This window comes from Miniopterus natalensis, chromosome 17 (genome assembly GCF_054644295.1).
Source record: "Miniopterus natalensis isolate mMinNat1 chromosome 17, mMinNat1.hap1, whole genome shotgun sequence".
Lineage (NCBI taxonomy): Eukaryota > Metazoa > Chordata > Mammalia > Chiroptera > Miniopteridae > Miniopterus > Miniopterus natalensis.
The window spans coordinates 34,810,557-34,833,890 of NC_142097.1; the positions used below are offsets into that span (position 1 = coordinate 34,810,557).

Sequence of the window (23,334 nt, forward strand, 5' to 3'; positions counted from 1 at the left end):
TTTTCCCCCTTTAAACAGGCATGCTGAAGAGATCAGATGTGAAACGGACTTTAATAAGCATGTTTTGCTCTAATGAAATGGATCCTTTAGGATCATTTTTAAATGTGCTACAGCAAGAAAGCTAGTAACTGTTGAAGACAGGGTAAGTAAAAAATATTCTAACATTAAAACAGGGCACTAAGATGAATAAGTGACTTTTATAAGATTATATCCCCAGCTTGTTTAATGCACTTTTAGGAAATGTGTCATTACTTGTTAACCTCCTATAATATTTTAAAATCAGGGGTTAAACTATCAAAATATTGAGATTAACAGGATGTTAAGAATACAGATGTAGCTTCCCCAGGGGAAACAGGCATACATATTAAAGTCAAGAACCAACCAAATAAAGGGGATCTATACTACTAAGTTATAGACATCTGAGTTCTAAGAACTGATCTAAGGAAGATATTATTTTGAAAAAAATTTTAATCAGATGTTTTTTAAAAAGTAACATACAATGTAGAAGTAATACTATTCACCCTCAGAAATACACTGAGGATAAACATTTCTGGCAAGTTATGTTTGAGTTTCCTTTTCCATGCAATGTCATTTGTGAAATATTAAACATATATGGAGCACAGGAATATTTTTTGATCAACTAAATGACTTACTTTTACTAGAGAAAAAAACATTTGGAAAAAATAAGTCTGCACATGGAGATTTACATATTCAAGATAATTATCTCTGAATATACCCAGAGGTGCCATTACCTTTGTCAAGTATTCCTTCATGACCTGGATGAAATAGGGCATGGCAAAATCCATGATATTGTGCCTCCAGGCAGTTTCCAGGACAACATCTGGCCTTAGAAGATCATAACAGGTAAAGAGACAAGCTCCAAAGCACTCTCTTTTTTCTTCCTGCAAAAACCACTGTAGCAGTTCTTCGGCCAGCTCAGTGTCTTTAGATTCAGAGGCATACTGCATTGCATCCTATTCAAAGGGAAGGGTGAAGGTCAAATGTAAAACTCAATGTACTAAACCTGGGAAGCCAAGCAATACAATGGGGGAAAACCCTCTTGGTTATATGATTTAAATTAAAGATTTGTTGAAAGAAAAGGGACAGGGTAAATTATTCTTATTTTTTTTTAAAAGAGAGGTTTGAAATAAAAATAAGGTGGCCCCCAGAATCAAGAAATTTACTTAACTATGATCTCCTCAAATGGGGGCTTAAAGGCAATTCTCATATTCACAAAACTAATACTTTTATAGACCAATAATCACTTGTAGTAGACCACTTTAGGGTTAACATAGATCATCCAGTAGTTGAGTTAACGGCCCTGCCCCCACCAACTTCATCCACCTTGTACAGGCTATCTTTCTTGCACAGCTCTACACTCTGTTTCCAGCGATTGTTGCCTTTGAAGAGATAAGCAGCAATTCTTCTGAACTCAATGAGTTCATGTTTTTCCAAACGCTGAGCAAGCGAGATATTGTCAAAGTTGTCATAAGCATCTATTGATGTTCGCAGAGCCTTAAAAAAAAGAAAAGCCAACCAAATTCCAAATCAGTGTTCTGTTCCAGTTTTAAGTTAATATTCCCTCATTCTTTACTAATGAGCTACTATGTACATAATTGATTGTATATGACTTGACCAATATACTGTATATGTATGTATACTATGACCAATGAACCATAATTAAAATATGACAGCCTAGATTCAAGCATCAAACCACAAAGTTGTAACCTAAACAAGTATCAAGGTTCTTCAACCTAATTATATAACAAATAAAGTCCTCAAAGGTATTGTAAAATTTCTAAAGGTGTAATTTTCTCCAACGTTTTCATATCAAGGACTAATATGAATGGTTATGAAATTGGGAAATTTTACAATTTGAATGGTAAGATTTCATGCTTTAAGGAAACTCCTGATACAACTCAACATGATATTCAGTCACACAAATGAGCATGGGATCTGAGCCTAAAGAAAATAATGCTGACATCAAGAGAAAGAAAGAAGACAACCCACTGAATCTTAACTCTAATTCTGTTCTTGCGAAGTTCTTCACAAGGGAAAGTTTATTTAAAGACAGATACTAATACGGGACTGGGCAAGTGGAGCAGTGAATTAGGAGATCAAAGACTTTCCATCCTAAGTACAGTCTAGAAGTTTAGGGAAGAAGTAACAGTAACTTTTTCTAAAGCAAGAGAAAATCTAAGCAAAATTCTCAAAACTTGGTACTTGATTGGGGGAAAGTCAGGTTTATCAATCCTGAACGCCTCATTAAATTTAGATCCTAGGCATACAAATACCTACTGTTTACAATTCCAAGAATAACGGCCTTTTTTTTTTTTTAATGCAAAACACACCAACTTTACAACCTAATTATAACCTGAGTTTTGAGAATATATACAAGAACCAAAAGGCTTTACCTGATAGTCTTCTTCTGTAATAAAGAGGTTGTTCAGTGATTCATTCACAGACTTGTTGTTGTGGTTCTGAACCGAACGCAAATATGGTTTCACCAGGGGTAGCTGTTTAACCTTTAAAATAAAAAGTTTGTTACAAATGTAGCACATGGTTCAAGTTCCATGGACAAAAGTTATTCAAGTATGTCATTGATTCTTTTTATATTATTTTGAAGTTTTAAAAATCATTACCTTGCTGAAATAATTGACTGCACGAGTATGATCCAACCGTGGAGACAGCACCATCAGCAAATCATTTAACAATAGAGGCTTGAATTCTAAGTAGAACTGTATTGCTCTGTAGTATAGTTCCACATTGGCAACCTAAAATGGGAAAAATCCATACGTAAGTCAGAGTTATTTCCTAATGAGCTGACTCATTCTAAAGCCTTTGTTTTGTTGTCTGGAGAAGGTACAAACCTTGGTAATGATATCTTTGAACTGCCCTTCTTTCCATGCGTCAGTGGGATGGTTCATCATGGTAATGATGGCATTATCATATTCTTCATACTTGTCATACAAAAACACCAGTTCTGCCCAAAGATGGGCTTGTTCTGCAGCTCTTAGCACCTATGTAAGAAAGAGTTAATTGCTTTAGATGAGTCTTTAATTCTAGCTAATAGCCTAAAAGAGGATACTTTAAGGTATCAGTTTTAGCTAGAGTTGCCTCACAATGTTAAAGGCTGGGTACCTTAGGTATATTCACTCTGGACCAGAACAGCTCCAGGTGCTCCCTCATTTTTTGTGGTTTAAATTTAGAATATAGAATGGCTAATTCTGTAAACATCCCCATATGAGCTCGCTCAAGTCCCAGTGCTGCTTCCAACATGGTTATCAGTTCTTCAAAATATCCACGATCCTAAATAAGAAAGATCAGAAATTAAAGATAAGAATATCTGTGGCGTAAGATCTCAATTAATATAAAAGAATCTTGTTCATTACCTGATAGTAGTTGATAAGTTCCTCTAGTTCATCTGCATGTACTACAATATGGAGCCCACACATCTGAGCAAGACGGAATTCTTTCCCATCTACACAGGCAAAGCAGACCTACAATAAAAATTTCAAATATGTGAACTCAAATGTAAACATGGCTGGTTAATTCATCAGTTTAAAGAGCATTTCTAAATAGCATCTTAATTCTTCACTCAAACAGGTGTTGAAATTACCTCTTTCCATGTTCGAGTACTGTTAGCTTTCCTAGCTCCATCAACAGCTGCCTGATATTCGCCCAGATGAACCAGGGTAGATGCCAGGCGTCCAAAATTGGAAACATTATTGTACAACAACTTAGCAGCATCATACATTTTTTCATCATAACAACGGTCACCAACCTGAAAAAAGACAATCCATTTTCAGCGAGCCTAAACTCTCTTAAAAGTCGCAACTCAATTTAATACTGAGAAACAGTATTTTTCCTGTAAGATTTTTTTCCCTTGGAAATCTTCAGCTGTGGTGTGTTGATCCTATTAAGCTAATGACATTATTCAACTATTTATTTTAACAATCTTCAAAAAAATCTGAACAAGAAACCTACTTGTTGGATATGAGCATTATTTGGCCCATTGATGAACTCTTCTAACTCTGCGAGGCGGTTTGTTTTAGCCAGTGCGAATATCAATTCTGTCTCCACATAGGACTCACGAGCCTTCTTACGGGCCATCTGCAAGTACTTTACCAGTTCTTCCCAGTTTCCTAGGCAGAGAAAAAGAAAAAATACAAACACTAACATCTTAACATTTATCTTTTTACCCAAGTAAATGAGAACTATTACTCTCTTTCAAGGAAACATTACAGACAATAATATAAACAGTGAAATACATCTAGAATAGCAAAACTTATATTATGCTTCTGTATTATCACTAACAAAATGAACAGTGGACATCCCCTTTCCCCTAAAGTTGTAAGATCAGAGCTTGATCAGAATTTTATGAGACTTCAAAACAGGAAATTAATCTTCCCCATGGACCTTGCAAGTTCACAAAATGCAGCTTCTCTTAACCTGGACTGAAGTGGAGGGCTACATGTTTTCAAAACAAACCCTGCAGTATATAACTCGTACTTAATTCAGAATACACAATTAATTAATGCTTAGCTTAATCATAGCTTAGGTACATATTCTGAGGTCACAAACACGTAATAGTAAGAAGTCGCACCACTAGTATTGGCAGCCTGAACAACTTCCATGTAGGATGAAGGATCATCTGCTTTGATGTAAGAATCAATAGCTTCTTTCACCATTCCTTTCTGCAACTGGGCTTTCGCAAGCTGACTCCAGACGGCAGGTTCATTGCAGCGTTCAGCAAACTCATATGCCCGATCCAAGTTTCCAATATGTTCAATTAAAACCTAGGCATCCAATTTTGGAATTAGTGTTACAGTAAAATGAATCTACTAAATAGCAATTACATTTAAATGGTTAGGATTTTATTGCTCTTCTATGCCATAGCAATCGGTTATGGCCATTCTCAAAGGACAATACATATACTGAATCATGAGAAGTCATTACATTTAGTATATCAACTTGGGTAATCTGAAATTCTATTTACCTGCACTGCTGAAGTATTGACATCAAATTTCCGGAAAATGGCAAATGCTTCTTCAAAGAGCTCGTTGCTGATGGCAATATTGGCAATATCTGGAGCGTCGTAATTGTCCAGGCGGTTAATATACTCCATAACCCGGGTGCGGTCAGCCTTGATTGCAGTGAGGATGAGGAGGTTTTGCAGATTCCTTTAAGGGGAAAAAAAGGTTGAAGCACAGTGTTTTAAAAGCTCACTAGTTCTAAAGAATCAGCACTGAGGCTGCAGAGTCTTTTGTCTCAGGAGGTGGTGTGAGAAGAGGAGGGTATTCGAGAGTGAGAATTCAGACAGCATACTCAAATCTTCGTCTCCATTCTTTCCCCGACTGGCTAGCCAGGACTGACTGGATATGAACAGCCACCGGACCCCAGGCATACCTGTGTTCACTGAATACAGAGTTATCCAGGACAATTTTCTCCAGCAGTTCAATGAGTTCATTAGGAAGGTCTGCAGTCATAAAAGCCTTGACAGTTACTGACACTTCTTCAGGGTCCTGAGTCTCAGACAAGGCTGTCTGTACAACCTACAGAGGAGATCCAAGAAATAAGTACCGAGAATCAAGGTGATTTTTGAAGATATTATCTAATAAGACTAAGTTGGCCTCTCAGTAGAAAAGTTGAAATAGGTAGAAAAAAAGTGGAAGAAAAATACCTTTAAATTTACCACCCAAAGGTATTTGTACACAAATTCATGTATAACCATATCATGTGTACTTCTATTCTCCTGAAAAATTACTGATTGTATAATTTTTATCTTTTCCCTAATTAAAATATTACCTATTAATAACCACTCCTCATTATCACTTTAATGGCTACATATAATTCAACTATATAGATGTGGCATTATTTACTCAGTAATTCCTCTGCTTTTGGATATTTGCATGGTTCCCAGAGGCTGCAATATTTTTTCTGGGAAGCTCTGTATCTACTTAAAAATTTTCCTTAGAAATGCTTCCTAGAAGAGGAATGGAAAAAATAATAGCTTGTACCATATTTATATTTCTACAAGAATTTAAGAACCATTATAACAACCTTTAATTTTTAGGGTTTTAAAAGTGTCTTTAGTTTTATATAGTTATAAGCCCACATCTTTTTTGCAGTCCTTGCCTACTAGGGAGATTTAACATTTACCCCACATGGTCTTTTGCATTTTCTCTATCAATTCTCATCCTTGGCTAACTTACCACTGTCTTCAATGCTTCAAATTAATTTAGTCACTTCTCAGTTATTAATAATAGCAATTCTTACTCATTTTATTAAATGTTTAATTTGCTGTTTTCCTTTTAACTATGATGAATTGAGAGTTTTATATAATTAAATAATCACTTTTGGGATATATTTTCTTTTTGTTAACATTTATGCTACATATGTTTTTTAATAATTAAATGTTTAAAATTTTTCTTTTTACTGCCTTCTCTCATAGTTAAATATGGCCCATTTGGGTATATGATGAGGGAAAAGATTTTTTTTCATAGTTAAAAGATGAGCCTTAAACCCATTTGCCAACTTTACCTGGTCAATTAGGGGTCTCCTGTAAGGATTGCTTTCCAGCAGCACACTGCCCCACAATTCTGGATCCTTCCGGCGCACCAGATAGCGGGAAAGACTTTTGAAGAGGGAATTCTCATTGCAAACCTAAATAAGATATTAAAGATAAATTTCAAGGTAAGAAGTGAAGACTTTTTATAATTGACTTTAACTTTTAAAGGTGATTTCCTATCACTTATACCCACAAGCAAGTTTTTCTTATTAAAATTTAATCAGCAGAAAAACCAAAAACCATAGTTATTAATTTCTAAAGTCTTTTAAAAAACACCCCAATGTTGGATCTATATTTGGACTTCATATTCTACTCTACTGGTCTATTTATGCATCAACACTGCATGTTTTAATTGTGGAGGTTTTACAGTGTGCTGGTAGGGCCAGTCCACCTTCGTAGCTTTCTTTTCAGTGTTTTACTAACTACTCTTGTGTTTGTTTTTCATATGTGTATGCATACATATATTTTTGTGTGTATATGAATGGATTGATGTACACAGATGCATATATTTCCTAGCTCTGATCATTGGAAGATCCTAGAAACAAATACACCTAACAGCCCAGATCTGAGTGTTTAAAAATTTTTTTAATCCTCATTTGAGGACATGCTTAAAAAGAGGAGCGGACGGTAGAAGGGAGGGAGGGAGGGAGGGGGGGAAAGAGAGATATCAATGTGAGAGAGAAACACCGATTGGTTGCCTTCCGTGTTCGCCCCGACTGAAGAGAGGACCACAACCCAGGTATGTGGCCTGACTGGGAATCGAACCTGCAACCTTTCTGGTGCACAGGACAACGTTCAACCAACTGAGCCACACCAGCCAGGGCCAGATCTGAGTTTTCTCACTAAAAGGGATGAGAGTTTCCTGGAAAAATGGCATATTCCAGGGGTGGGAGGATACAAAATGAGCATGATGTAACTTGTGCTAAAAAATAAGTAAGTGCTCAAAGAATGATGAGACCATAACATAAAGCCCTGGGAAGCAGGCTGCAGAGGTTTTTTATCATCTAAGGTGGAGACAATTTGAGCATCAAAACAACAGTGGTGGATTTATAACCTACAGAATCAAACAGGAATTCAAGAGTACACGAATACATGAGTGCTAATAAATTGGAGAAAGTGCTAGACTTGGAAAATTATCACTCCGCAACCAACACATTGAGAATGGTCTAAGAAGAATCAATAGATTCTAAACTGGCGGGGGAAAGGAGAAACACGACATTTGCATGGTTTTAAGTGTTTCCTTGCAGACTTCCTAAGATCTGCAAGAGGAAATATAATATACAGTAAAGAAATTGACATGGATAAAAAGTGCCTCCACAAATGAGGGACAAAAGAATGCCAGGTGCTTCTGCATATAATACGAGAAAGACAAAACATTACTTAAAAGCAATATTCTGGATGGAAAATATACAATCTAAATCTAATCATGAGGAACATCAGAGAAACTCAAAGTGAATAACCTTCTCTTACACTGTGACGTACTAATTGCATTGAATTTTTCACTTTCAAATGATTAATGTTATATATGTGAATTTCACTACAGTAAAAAAGTTACTAGAAAAAAAGACTACTTTTACAGTGATGTACCTAAAAAGACAAAGAAAAGCTGAAAAATTGTTTCATATTAAAAGAGACTAACAAAATATGACAACTATATGCAATATGTAATCCTAGACTGGAGGAAAAAACTTCTATAAGAGACATTATTGGGTCAATTGACAAAACTGGAATAAATCTCAAGAGATACTCTGTCAGTATCAAACTAACTGAAGCTGGTATCTATAATGTGTTTATGAAAGAGAACATCCTTATTCTTAGGGGATACACACTGTAGAGGCACAAGACCATGATGTATACATGTGCGTAAACCACGGACACAGACACAGATAATGCAGTAAAGGCCCGCAGTGGGGTGGGAGCCAGGTGGAAGTGGGTAATGAGGGACATGTCTGATACTCTCAACAATAAAAATAAATTTTAAAAAAATTTTACTAAGGGGAAAAAAATAAAAGATGTACATATGATATGTGTGTTTGAGAGAGTATAAGAACACAAGTGATAAAACTAGTGCAGTTAAAATGTTAATAAGCGAATACACACTTGATCTACTATTTTGGCCACTTTAAATTCACAATTATTGGCAAATAAAATTTTTAAAAAGCATGTCTTCTAAAAATGCTCTGTATTAACTAAAACTACTCTGAAACTCTCAAAATTCACTAACCTAACATTATATAACAGGTTTGTTAAAAATGCAGCCTTTGTAATAAAACCTACCTGGTTAAAGATGATTGATAGAAAGATAGATAAAATGTGGCCTTCTCTACACATTCAGATAGCGGTACTCACATTAATAAGCTCCAAATCACACTGGCCACGCTCATAAGCAACACAGGCCAGATGTGGATCTCTCTTCTCACAATACTTTCCAACAACACGACTGTCATAATAAGGATTTTCACGAAGAAATCTCTCTGGGTTGTTATTACTGTCTATGTAGATTTTGGCTAATGCATTGTGAGTAGCAGGCTCCTCACAGCCCTCATGAATTCTGGCCTCTAGCCAAGGCAGAAGCAGTTTCAACCTAGTAAAAACAAACAAACAAAAACACCCCATGTACACATTTACAGTATTATAAATAACACGCTCTTGACATGCTAACTACTCAAATACCTTAGAGTCTACAATGTGCTTTCACGCACATTATTTTGTATTCTCAACAACCTTATTACAATAGGGAAATTAGGCTCAGGTGCCTAAGTGACTTGCCCAAGATTACATAGAAGGTATGCAAGACCATCTTTATACCCTCCCAGACCTATCTGTTACGTATCTACACAGAACACCGGAAGATTATAAATTCACAAATTCTTCTTTTGTATACTGGACAAAATATCTAGACTTTAGATAAACTTTGTTTAGGGGTGGGCTGGGACATGGTATGAGAAAATAGGCCAGATTGTCTGAGGTTTCTTTCCACTTGAACACAATTAACACAGGAGGCAGCATCCTAAATACACACTGGCAACAAAATGTGGTATCTTTAGAAGTTCTGGGCTTAATAATTCTACCAGTCATATGATCACTCCACCAAGGGTCAATGTTTCACTAAGCTACAGTTTATGTTTCAATGATTTAAATATCAAAAGCACCCAGAGAAAGTGCCACAGGTCATTATTTTGGCTACCAAATTCAAGTAAGCACTTACATTACCATGTTTTCCTCATAATGAACAATGCCATATTAAGGTTGAAAACAAAACAAAACAACCCCGCAAAAAAACAACAACCAATTTAACCCGGAGTTACTTAGGGAATTCTTTTCTCTCATTATACTTGAGAATAATTTACCTAAGAACCAGTTAGTGAGTAGAGGGGTATCACACCTAAGTAAAAGGAGGCTTTTCACATAGTTTACATTAAAAACATACAAAGTCAACCCATGTAGCTGTAACTAAAAATATGCAAAAAAAGTGATTAACCAGGTTAACAGACTTTCTGTATGACAGCTGCAATGTTCTAGAAAACAGATTTTTTGAATCAACGCTACAGTTAGCTTATCACTTCTAAATTAGGTGTTTCTAGGGAATTATGGTCCATTTATTTCTGAGTAGCTTTTAGACAACTGACAGGTTGTATTTTTTATCCATTACCATGCTGAGACTAATTTATCCTAGTTATGAAGGTTAAACAGTACTACACCTGTTTCTTTTTTCAACCTCAGCGACAAGCTCATCAGTAGAAAATTGACCTCTTACAACAAGAATCAAGTTTTTAATGACATCTTCAGAGCAATCAACATCAAGTAATCCTCCAATAACCACAGGAAGTCGACTTGGATTCACCTAAGGGTTAAAAAAAATAGAAGAACGCCACTGCGTTATTAATAAAGCAAAAAGAAGTTTTAAAATATAAAACATTTCCCCCTTTTAAGCTCAGTTTTAAAATCCAATAATAAACTGAGTCTAAATTTGTAACTAGGCCGAGGAATTTAGCAGGAAGTCTGGCTTAGTTAATTAACTACCTCAGCATTGCTGCAAAGGATAAGTAAGTCCAAAGATGCTAAAGTCACAGAATGACTATGAAGTCCAGTAAAAAGAACTCCACTATAGCAAAACTGCTATTCTGTTTCTGGAGTTAGAAGGTACAGTTTCTTATATGTATATTTAAGGTAGTTTTAAAACTATGCTTTGGAGTCTATGACCTCTACACAGGTACCTAAGCAGCTATCAAGTAAGTAGGGCATAGGCCATCTAACTTTTTTAACTACAGCAGTTCTGTTCTGTTTTACATGCTTGGCATGCAAGTAAAATTTTAATCAGAGAGGATTTTGGCGGGAAGAACTGTTGAGAGCCACTGTAGCAGACCAGTTTCAAAAGGGTGAAGACTTCCAGAGTGAGATGTGAAATTGACAATAAGATTTAATTTTAAGTTATCTAAGTATTACTTACCTTTTGTACATATATCTCTATATACTTTTGAAGATTATTTCTATATAAGTAGAGCACCAAATCATGGACAAAGTCAAATCGATCACACACAATGATGAGTGGTAACTGATCTGTTAGCTTCGCTTCCTGGGGGGGAAAAAAAAGGAAACCTTCATTTCTCCTTCTATGAGGTATCAAATCTATGTAAAATCTGAGAATCTGTTTTATACTGATGGGAGAGAGTCATATAAATTTGGCTGTTCTTTTAAAGAAAGAAATGTCCCAATTGCTGGAGACTGCCCATCACAGTTTCAGTCAATTTTTACAAATCAATACTTAGATCCACAGCAAAATACCAGGTCCTTCCCACACATACCCTCTACTAAAAAAAGTAACAAATTAAGATTTGTGAGCCACCGCTGGCATTCAGGATATAAAATCATCACAGCGGGTCTTTCATTAATAGTAATAAAATAGAATTGAGATGATTTAAGACCGATAGTCACATTGTCAAAATGATAGCATAAATGGCTCGGATTTGTTTCAAACTAATAACTTATTTTCACCCCTCTATAATTCCATTCTATACGGCCAGCCTCTAACATTCTGTTACAACAAAGCCTAGAAGGAGCACCATGATGGTGACAGCCATGAATTAAACATACCACATGTTGCTATAAGAAAAAAGTTAAGAAAAAGACATCTTTAAACTGCCTACTGCTTTTACCATTACAGATATCAAGCTATAATCCTATTTTATAGATTGACATAGATGTTACAGACAGGAGGTAAGACCTGTACTGGGCATTTACCTGATACATGTCCTGTTACATTCCACAGACATAAGGTAAAGCACAAAAAACAACAGTTTCCATCAGGAATTCATTTACATACAGTGAAACATTCTTCAATAAATGATTCGTCTATGACAATCTCCTAAGGAAGTAGAACTAAGCAGGATAGGACTTTTCCCAATGACAGCCACTAAGAACATTATTTGCAAGGTTAGAATAAAATAGTAACTAAGTTTAGCACATAACAGTCACCCAATTATAAATAATTTGAAGATTAGTCTATGAAGTGTTCAGAGATCCCAAAACTAAATCTGGGAATCATGAGAAACCTTGAATAAAAAGATCAAACGACATGCATAGGTTTGGATTTATGGCAGGCCATTCCCTGAGTTTCTCATGGTGCCCTCCTGCCAGAGCAAACTGTTCGTGAACTATGGCCTGGCTTCTGCCCATATGTGAGTTCCAACACCTTATACTGCAGTCACTGAAGCAGGTTACACTGTAGGGGGAAAAATGGCTGTAAATCTGAAGTGGAGTCTAGCTGCAGATTTTTCACATTAAGGAAAGTCTAAAAAGCAAATATTTAGCCGCATGGAAACTCTGTACTAAACAGCTACTCCAATCTTTTCTAGAAAGAATATTTGACCTACCTATGCAAAAGATTTCAGTAAGCCAAGTTTTTCTTACTAAATAAACATCAAGAAGTTAGTGGGTCACACTAATCTTCTTTATCTTGTTCAATATAAATATAAAATACTGCATACTTTATTTTACCACTTAGGGAGAAAACACACTTGTGAGCAATCTAAGATTACTTAGGTATTCTATTCTCATGCATGGCTATTTAAGATTTCTGGTGGCAAAGACAAACATACTGTATTCCCCCCCCAAAAAATTTAAGATTGAAAAAGTAGACAAAAACTAGAATGAATAACTTTCCTAACTGCCTAAATTTGCACATGATTTCATATATGTAAGTAATGTTATTAATATTTTAAATTATTTAAAAGGTTACCATCTAGTTATTATGGTTAAAAGATTTTAAGATCAAAATTGAAGTTATATAAACATATTCAGAGGTTGTAATAAACATGAGTTATATTTAAACTAATGCTTACCGAGTACCCGTGTACCAGTCACTGTATTTATGCACTGGGGATATAGCAGGGAACAAAGTAAGCATTCTCTCACAGGACTCACAATATCTCATAGTGTTAAGTATTATTTTTTTTAAAAAACAGGTTACGGGAGAGGTAAGGATGGAATAAGGATAGATTAGGGTAATCTGAGACATCCTTTCTCATGACATTTGATGGGAAATATTAAAGAAGGTTAGCATGTAGGTCATGAAGGTCTGAGAGAAAAGTGGAAAGCGGCAGAAGCAAAGGCCCTGGGCAAGAGAGGGTTTGAGGCGTTCCAGGAATAGCAAGCAGGTCAGTGTGGTTCAAGCAAACCAGGAAAGGAAAAATAATAGACAAGATTAAAGGTAGCAAGAAGCAGATCATGGGTTCAAGAACAGTTCCATGCTTTCTGTGGAGAGCTATATTCCACAGTAAGTTAGGGCATGAGCCAAATGATGCTAATGTCATTTCTCCCTGCTCACAGGTTCCTGCAGGTGGGAAGTCATATTCTATCAATCTCTGAATTCCTGGTGGGCAGCATATCATTGGCACTTGAATATTCAAGATCAAAGTCAGAGAAGTATTTTTCTTACCACCAGAGGGTTTACATACAACACCAGTCAACTGTCATACACCTAGTACTTCCAAAATAAAGTTTAATAATAGTGGTGATGAGATGCAGCACTGCAGTTACACTACGGGTAAGGAAAGGCAATAAATGGTCTAGTATGTCCCTTCTCACTACTGGGGTGAAAGGCTGATACAACAGTAGCGTCTTAATACTGAGCTCCCATCTCAAATTATTTAAAGACAAGACGCCAGGTTTACCTCTAACTCAGATGGAATGAAATCCCTTCAGGGAGTACAGAACACCTCAAAACCAGAGCCAAAACTTGCCTGACAGAGTCACATGCGGGCTGTCTACCTGCCCCCGAGGGACACCCACGCAGCTTACTGACAACTGTTACCTGAACACCTAGGACGCACGAAGGTACGCTTGATAAACACAACTAGTGGTTGGAGAAACCAAGGCTGAGTTAATCTGCTTGAGGTAACAGATACACATATACTGAATGAACAAACACTACCTAATAACCGAAAGAAATGGAATTGGAACCAGGTACAACTGATTTGAAAGCCCATGACCCAATCCATGCCCCATCCATCGGGCTTGCACCTGAAGCACAGGCACGGGGGTCCTCATCTAATTAGCCCTTGTGAGATAAGGAGGTGACTTAAGGCTGCGTCATCCTACTATCCAGGTAAGGTTTTTGAAGCTCGAGAACATCATAATTAAGCAAAAATAATTTAGTCCTGCTTTACAAATATATATATATGCACACACACACATATATAATTCAAATATTAAAACCCAATGCTAAAGAAACTATGACTGAAGCATAAAAGCTGCGAGCTTAATAAAAACAAAAAGAAACCAGTTTAAGAACTTGGTAGTATTTTTTAAAAAAGGAAACAATACTGATACTCAAAGGAGGATGTGAACTGGTGTTAGCGGTATACTACTCAAGCATAAAGCATCAATGTTTCTCAGTGGAAGAGTTTTTTTGACACATGAAAGTCTGCATCATACCAGCCAGGCCGCTCAGAATATTTATAATGGACAAGACATTATAAAGCTATACATTTGGGGAAAGTTTCTCTTTTAATCTATAATATAGGGTTACTTCAGCATTCTGACTACCTCATTACACTGAAACCCTAAGGTTTTTAGTTATTTAATGTAGAGCCCAGGTAGTAAGTTCTTTAAAAGAACAATCAGCTGACACAACTATAGATTATTAACTAAAAATGATGACAGTGTAAGCATAGGAAAAGCCTATTTTTTCCTACTCAATTACACATTAAACATTTTGGTCTTAGTTTCAATCTAAAATTCTTCCAAAAGACAAAAAATGCTTAAGAACTTTATATTGTCACACACGCGCGCGCGCACACACACACACACATTTAGGGGGATAAACTGAATGTTCTATAGTTTTCCTGATTTTGAGAGGCAACTGCAAATTTTAAAGTTTTATTTTCCTTACAAAGTAACTACTAGTAATGAGAATAAAGCTTAAGTTAAACATTAACTTATCTTTCCTTAGGTGTATTTTGAAGAGCTAAGAATCTTTAAACCATTACTTTTCACTCCAACAAAGGCAGTTCTTACTTCTCTATAACTAAATGCACTTGTCACAAATCTGAGGGGATTTTTCGTTTGATCTTATCCTCAATTTATGAATTACATATGATTAATGTTTAGTTTCTAGAGTCAGGCTAATCTGATAAACCTATGTCCTTCAGACAACAGAATCCTTTGCATACAACAGAGGCTCCTTAAAATGACACAGAGGTCAAACTGATCTTAATATTCAAAAGGAGACTAAATGATATTCTAAAATGACAGACTCTAAAACCACTTTCAAAATTTTTCTTCCAAAATTAAAGCAAAAGAATGAAAATTTCTTTGAGAAAGTGCTATTTTTTTCCTTCTTTTAAACAGATGGCCATTCATAAGTATTACTTACCAACTTCCTTCCCTATTTCAAAGGAAACCACAGAGTATTAAATTTAGAAGAAATAATTCAGCACACAATTTCAGAATGTTAAGAATTTCACATTTAGGGGGAACATTTTTTTTTAAACTAACCAACCCTTGTAGAACTGCTGATCTTCAACCCAACCAGAAACTGCATTACTCAAAATCACTTACCTTGAGAAAATTCTTGACTCGCTCAGGATCATAGCAGTTGCTTTCTCTGCAAATCCTTTCTACTTCTTTGATCTGCCCAGTCTTGCAAGCTGCCTGAATATATTTAAAGTGCACATCTGGGTCCTGACTAAAGTTAACAATGGATCCCAGAAAATAAAAGAGACCTTAAAAGAACAAACAGTTGAAATTAAGTATCAGTACACTTTTGACAGTAACAGAACTGTATAATATTTAAGCAATTAAAAAACATCGCTATGTCAACTATAACGCAACTTAACAAAAAACAAAGAACACATACTGAATACTCCCAAATAAAAACTAGTTGCTCAAAAAGCTCCATAAGAGCTGGGCAGTCATGAGATGGTGGTTTGATTCCTGGTCAGGGCACATGCCAGGGTTGCAGGCTCGATCCTCAGCAGGGGGAGCTTGCAGGAGGCAGCCGATCAATGACTCATCAGTGATGTTTCTTTCTCTCTCCCTCTCCCTTCCTCTCTCTGAAATCAATAAAAATATATTACCAAAAAAAGCTCCATAAGAATACTAATTAATCCAGTAATCAGTTCAATAAATGGATTTGCACTTTAATCCCTACAAAACAGAAAATTCAAACCAATGTTTTCTAATAGTTGAGAAATAGTCAGGAGGGAGCTACTTAATACCAAAGCTAATTATCACACCATATTCCACGAGAAATTTTAAATGAAGTCCCTTATAGCAGGTGTTTTTCCACATGCAGTTAATAGGAAACATACAAAAGTAGTTTGAAAAGAATTTAATGCAGTGCAGCCCAATACAGTAGCTACTAATCACATGTGGCTTTCAAGCACTTGAAATGTAGCTAGTGTGACTAAAGAACTAAATTTTTGTTTTCAATTTTAATTACTTTAAATTTACATAGCTACATGTGGCTAGTGGTTAGTGTACTGAATGAACAGTATAAATTTAGTGCATAGTTAACATACAGAAATGAAGAAAACTAGTAGAAATCTGATTCCTTCTGTCTAGAACACTACTACAAAAAGAGGAAGAAAAGGTAATTGGGACCAGAAGTTTAGCTAATGAACCCAAGAGCCACCCAACAGTGATTATATTAGTGTTCAGTATAGCAGTGGTTCTCAACTGGGGATGATTTTCTTTGCAGGAGACATTTGGCAATGTCTGGAGACATTTTTTTGTGGTCACGACTGGTGGCACTGAACCACTGGCATCTAGTGAGAAGCCAGAGATGGTGCTAAAAATCTTGCATGCACTCCACTCCCCAACAAATTATCCAGCCCAAAATGTCTGTAGTGCTGAGGTTCCGAAAACCTGCTCTATAGTGACAAGTCACAAAATGTCCTTGGTCAGAAACATTTGCCATTGTAAGGTCAGACAACATAAGCACGAAATTTTATTATACTCAATCACTAGTCATTATCATTTTAATCTTATACAATTATAACAAAGTCACTACATATATTTGTATCTTAAAATTCTGCTTTTATTTTGCCTATAAAATATCTAAGCTGTCTTCATTGAATATCTCTAGAATCTGACGTAAAAGACGCTTGACAACATCTATTGCATGATAAAACTTAAAATTGTCCCATAAAATTAAGCTTGTAGAGAGAGAATTTCTAATAGCCTGTGATCATAACAATATCCCTCTTGGCTATCTTAATTTAAAAAAACTCAGAAACTCTTAATTACCTTCAAAACTCTTGAAAGATTCAAAAAGTTCAATCAGAGACTGAGTTGACAGCTGTTCGTGATACTTAGAAGCCACTTGAACACAGATCTGCAGATTCTGGCGAATATTGGCAGACAGCATGGCCCTGAGGCATTCTAGGGAGTCTTCTACTGATAAGGATCCAAAGTAATTCACTAACCACTAGAAGATAAAATAAATAAGTGAAATAACAATGAACCTAATGGTGATATGAAATTATTATTATCCAGTACCATAAACACATTTTCAGTACACCAATTAATCGTAACTAAGACCATCTGTTAGGTAAGAAAATGAAATACCTCGGGGTTAAGAAGATGGGTATGAACAACTGCACGCTTAATATCATATAAATCAGTGAAGTGTTCCAAAGCACGTTGCAGTAGGCCAGCCTTTTCACACAGCTGAGCAATATGAGCCCGGTCATAATGAGTGAACATCTGATTCCCCAGAATAGCATCTGCAACCTATAAAACCACAAACAGGGTGAGTTTATTTTACCAGCCCATTTATATCAGTAATTCTATATCCACATCACATATAAAGATTCAATACTGAATTGATAAAGGAGAGAAAATACAAAGGAATGTGAGCTAAATTTTTTTAAAGAATAGTCATCTCAGCAGCTTCTAATAACTTAATCTAAGAAGCTCTGAGTAACTACTAAAACAGTGCTGGAAGCATACCTCAAAAGCATGAAAACACATACCTGAGGTGCATGCATAAGGTTCATCTCAAGCAACCTAGTCTGTAAAGGACCTTCAGATGGGCGATTATTCTTCAGGGCATCAAGCAAGAATGCAGTACACTGCTGAATTAGATTGTATTCCATAAACACATCCACAATCTGCAAAAACATTTAAAGAATATTGTTTTAAGATGCTTAAAAACTGCTTGATGATACTGTTGATAATATGTAAAACTGAAAGGAAATAAAACATTATTTCATTTTCTTACATATTGCCAGACCAAACCCGACTTAAAAAATATTATTTGGACAACATAACTTCATAATTTAAGAATAAATTTCTGTTCCTGGCCAGGTAGCTCAGTTGGTTAGAGCATCATCCTGATGCGCCAAGGTTGTGGGTTTGATCCCTGGTCAGGGTACATATGGGAGGCAACTGATCAGTGTTTCTCTCCCACATCGATATTTCTCTCCCCCAAACCTTCCTCTCTAAAATCAATGAAAGCATATTCTCAGGTGAAGATTAAAAACAAACAAAAACTGTATATAGATGGTATCTTACTGTCCATTCCTCTGCAAATTGCTTTTTCATATATGTAGATAGACAAAGCTCTAATTTCTACAAATTGAAAGGTAAACCCATTCTTCTCCAAGTTCTTTAAACTCAGGTCACCCCCCCTTCTCTATTAAAATCAACTTCTACATTTTGTCTTTACCTGTGTGATATCAGCAAGAGGTTCTTCATCCTGAACTAACATTTGAGCAAACTGCTGTCCCTGATCTGGACTGATACGCATGACATTTCTCAGCAGAAAAATCCAGTCCGGAGTATACCCAACCTACAAATAGAAAAAAATTTAAACCCACTGCAAAGTTTCATATTTATATCATTTAAAGGTTTTTTCTACAACAGAATCTTACTGATATAAAACTACTGGTGAAAATACAAATTCAGTTTTAATTTAAGATGTTCAGTTTGACCTTGGTTTGCATTAGACAAATACACAGACATGTTGGTGATAACATACATTTGGATAGATGTAAATTTTTATAGTTGGCTTCTTTGTTTCCAATGAATGACTATTTCAACAAGCTTGTTCAATGGGTCAACCCCCCCCCCCCCCCCGCCACCTTAAATTCTGATCAGCCATAGAAGAGTCAATGTCTCCATTTATTAATAAGTGTAATTCTACATGTGAGTACTAAAATAGGGTTTTATACTTTTCCCAATAATTCAAAATTTAAGGAAATTCACTAAGTCACTTAGAGTTTATACAGGCTAATTTCTATTTGATGTTTTAATAAATTCTTGTTGAGAATTTGTTTCACTGAACTCACTTTTTTAGCATACAAAACAATCTTCTGAACTTGACCAGTTTCTGCAAAGCACTGAATGACTTTATTTGGGACATTAGCCCTTAGGTACACACTAAGTGCCAGTGTAGGGTCCACAGATTTCACAAGGTCACCCAGTTCTTCAGAACATTCCAGCTGTCCAAAGAAAAAAGAGATTGTTTAGTAATCTGTGAGCTGTTTTATAAATGAGCAGCTGACACTACTTTCACTATAAATAATATGATAAGCACTTACTCAATTGTCCCAGAATATATTACAAATATTCAGGGGTTGTGGTTTTAAAGACTCTTGATCATGTATTCATAGCAATGTCTCAGTAGAATTTTCCACACATCCTACTTAAAGATAAAAAGCCCACCAAGATTTCATGCATATAGACAATACCTTGTTAGGAATGTTAAGTACCTGAAAAGCAGAATCTTGTTTTCTATTAAGAATACTCAGATATCAGACCCACGTGGCCCCAATTTTTTCAAAATAATGTAACTTTAAATGTAATGTCATCAAATGAAAAGCTGATATTAAGGAACCAGATGAGGCTTAGCATAAGGACCATTATTAAAATTAGGGTATAATTTGTATGTCTGAAGAATCTAAGCTCCATTATCTTGTTGACTTTGGAACTTAAGGTTGTAAAGCGGACACTAATTTCACAAGGTCAAACAGATAAAAATTTTTGAATTTTTCGGTGGTATACAAGTAGATTCCCTTCTCTATACATTCAACCTGCCTTAGTCAGCTGCCCAATCTGGAAAGCAGCTTCCCTAGAAGAGTTTTGCTTTACATATTAGAGTTGATTTTTCTATTTTTAATGGTTAAGTCAGAGAATAGCCCTTATCATTGATCTTCAGTACTGAGAAGTAAGAAGTTGTGCTGGAGTATATATCTCTTAACTAAACATGCTAACTAATAAAGAATTGACCAGTGTCCCTTTTACTACAAATGGGTCCCATATAACCATTCACAAAAAAAGGTAATAATATCCAAAAAGCGTTCACATTGTTATACAGGTCAACTCAGTTACCTTGGCTGTTACCATCCTCCCTTATCTTAAACAATTAGGAAGGACCTCAAATACTTGCTACTCTGGCTATTAACTACTCTTCAGCAGAGGCTCCTGTCCAAGCATCCCAACTCTGAAGTACTATTCTCCAGTATCCTTTAAGACTGCCAGAAGCTGGGGCAAGAAACAAGGACTCAGAATTTGTAGTGTAAAAATATTACCAACACACACTAAGGCTGAAAGGTATGACGACAGTAAAGGTTATTCAGTACCCAGAGTGCTTTAAAGAGAACCACCTTGTTCTCAACAATGGCAGAAGAAATAACAATTCAGTATTGCGACTTTCTCAAGAAAGGCCTTTTATGGTGGCATGAAAGGATTAACAGTGATGGGTTGTTCAAACGTATTAGTTGCCTTGCAAATAAGCAACATTTCCCATAATGTGCTCCAGAAAACAAAGTATTATTAGATGCTCTATGTGAAAAGAAATCAGTTAAGTATGAGTGAATATAAAAGGCACAGAGAAATCCTACAGTAAAGAAAGCTGGTTAACATTTTTTAAAGGTTCATATTTAAATAAATTTCAAGAAACTGAGTTAAATATTTTCTCATGTAATGCCAACTTACAAACTGTGAAATCTCTCTGGGAATTTATATCACTGCTAATTAGACAGTCCTGCTGTCTTGTTAACGTTATCTACGGTCCAACATTTTATATAACATGTTTCCCTCTCACACCCAAACATAGTTACCACAATTTTGATGATATTTGGGAAGTTCTCAAAGAAAAGATACATTTGTATGGTTGAAACTACTGTGCATAATGAATGTAAGACACAGGAGATGGGAATATATTCTTATATCCAAGTGAGTATTACATATGTTGACAAATATGAATGCATAATGAAGTAAGCGTCTCACATTAAGCTTTTCCTGAAGCAAAGGGACAGCAATTTGCTTCCAGGTTAGTAGTTCTAACCACCCATCATGAATCCTGGATTCCATTTGAAACACTAAACAAAGATATCCTACCCTCAACGTATTATAAAAATAAGTTTATGCTTCTCATGCAATGTCTGCACTTATTCTATTCCTGCAAGCAGTAACTAAGAGATACAGATGTATTGGGGCAGCCTAGATGTTTAACTTGCTAACATGGCACTTAATGCAATCAAAGCAAAAGTATGTTAACTGAAGTTAACTTACCTTATCTTCTTTTAACCATTTCTCCAAAAGCTGTTTCCGCCCTTGCTGAAGTACAGGCCTACACAGTTCTAAGGATTCATATTTGTTTAGCTGGCCTTGGTCTAAAAGGATTCCAAAATACTGAAGCAGAGGAGAAGTTTGACCTGGCTGGGCTGGGACACTCTGGAACCGACGGATAGTGTCTGGGGTACGGAGGATTCCCTTTATGAAAGAGAAATGATAAAGACTCCTTTTAAAGGTGATCCAACAACACACTGCTAACTCCATGAGTCTCTTAGGTCAATCTTAAGCATGGTTCCAACTACTAACACCAAACTTCAAATCTTCAATATGTTGAATATATTCAGTCAACATCTGTCACACCCCTGGTTCAATGTAATGAGGTTATTCAGGATCAGAAATATACCAACTGAGTTACAATGCCAATGTGTAACAGGATATGTATAAATTAGTTATAGGTAGCTATTATTCCAGGGTTCACCTTAAGTGCAAATTTCATAATACTGGATATAAAGGTGTTAATTCAGTCCAACTTAATACAAAGGTGATGAAAATAAACTCAGCTCAATTTCAGACAACTTTTTACCATAAATTTAACAGGAACAATCTTCACCTTTTGAAAATAAAATCTTTAAAAAAAAAAAAAAAGCCCGGCCGGGCATGGCTCAGCGGTTGAGCGTCGACTTAGGATCCAGGCAATCGGGGTTCGATTCCCGGTCAGGGCACATGCCCGGGTTGCAGGCTCGATCAGTGACTCCCTCATCAGTGATGTTTCTGTCTCTCTCTCCCCCCCTCCTTTCCTCTCTCTGAAATCAATAAAGATATATTTAAAAAGAAAAGAAAAGAGAAAAGAAAAGAGAAGAAAGAAGAAAAGAAAAGAAAAGAAAAGAAAAAAGAAAAGAAAAGAGAAGAAAGAAAAGAAAAGAAAAGAAAAGAAAAGAAAAGAAAAGAAAAGAAAAGAAAAGAAAAGAAAAGAAAAGAAAAGAAAAGAAAAGAAAAAGAAAAAGAAAAGAAAAAGAAAAGAAAATCAGTACTACCAGACAATGTGCCATGAGGACCTGTCTCTTGCTTCAACAGTGTTTGGACAAAACAGACCCATGGATGCCCCTTCTTCCAGCCCTGACCACCCTCCAACCTCTTTTCCAGTCGCAACCTTTGGAACCATCTTCTCAGCCATCCTCTGCCTCCAGAATCAGCCAACACCTTTTTTTGAGCTTAGCTCCTTACTGCTGATAAACCATGAGCTCCAAGATTTGTCAAAATTGTTCCACAGAGATGGAAGCCACTGTCAACCCCCTGGTTAACCTTCATTGGTGAGCCTCCTACACCTACCTCTCTTCTGGGCTTCTATTTCAAATGTGAAGATGTGGCTCTGGAAGGCACAGGCCACTTTTTCCATGAGCTGGCTGAGGAAAAGCAGAGGGCACCGAGTATCTCTTAAAGATGCAAAGCCAGCACAGTGCCCATGCTCTCTTCCAGGACAGCAAAAGATGTCCCAGGCCCAGCCGGGCATGGCTCAGTGGTTGGGCATTGACCTGGGATCCAGGCGATCGGGGATTGATTCCCGGTCAGGGCACATGCCCAGGTTGTGGGCTGCAGTCAATCAATGACTCTCTCATCATTGATGTTTCTATCTCCCTCTCCCTTCCTCTCTCTGAAATCAATAAAGATATATTTAAAAAAGAAAAAAGATGTCCCAGGATGAGTGCAGTAAAACCATGGTCCTGGAGAAGAACCTAAAC

The 23,334-nt window shown here is 36.2% G+C and overlaps 1 protein-coding gene across 2 annotated transcripts in view; it reads right to left on the reverse strand.

Moving 5' to 3' along the window:
* The window catches only part of CLTC (clathrin heavy chain), a 58,994-nt gene that overhangs the window by 7,004 nt on the left and 28,656 nt on the right, over positions 1-23,334 (reverse strand). For both annotated transcript variants that reach the window (XM_016203806.2, XM_016203801.2), the window contains exons 8-30: positions 21,593-21,793; positions 19,366-19,518; positions 18,744-18,866; positions 18,049-18,186; positions 17,642-17,806; positions 17,321-17,501; positions 15,632-15,795; positions 11,022-11,147; positions 10,273-10,415; positions 8,921-9,155; positions 6,544-6,666; positions 5,410-5,555; positions 5,000-5,183; positions 4,607-4,799; positions 3,988-4,145; positions 3,620-3,784; positions 3,393-3,500; positions 3,142-3,309; positions 2,871-3,020; positions 2,643-2,774; positions 2,415-2,525; positions 1,345-1,515; positions 753-974 (exon numbers count right to left, since the gene is read on the reverse strand). In XM_016203806.2, the coding sequence (XP_016059292.1) occupies positions 753-974; positions 1,345-1,515; positions 2,415-2,525; positions 2,643-2,774; positions 2,871-3,020; positions 3,142-3,309; positions 3,393-3,500; positions 3,620-3,784; positions 3,988-4,145; positions 4,607-4,799; positions 5,000-5,183; positions 5,410-5,555; positions 6,544-6,666; positions 8,921-9,155; positions 10,273-10,415; positions 11,022-11,147; positions 15,632-15,795; positions 17,321-17,501; positions 17,642-17,806; positions 18,049-18,186; positions 18,744-18,866; positions 19,366-19,518; positions 21,593-21,793 (3,660 nt within the window). The remainder of the gene's footprint in view (positions 1-752; positions 975-1,344; positions 1,516-2,414; positions 2,526-2,642; positions 2,775-2,870; positions 3,021-3,141; positions 3,310-3,392; positions 3,501-3,619; positions 3,785-3,987; positions 4,146-4,606; positions 4,800-4,999; positions 5,184-5,409; positions 5,556-6,543; positions 6,667-8,920; positions 9,156-10,272; positions 10,416-11,021; positions 11,148-15,631; positions 15,796-17,320; positions 17,502-17,641; positions 17,807-18,048; positions 18,187-18,743; positions 18,867-19,365; positions 19,519-21,592; positions 21,794-23,334) is intronic.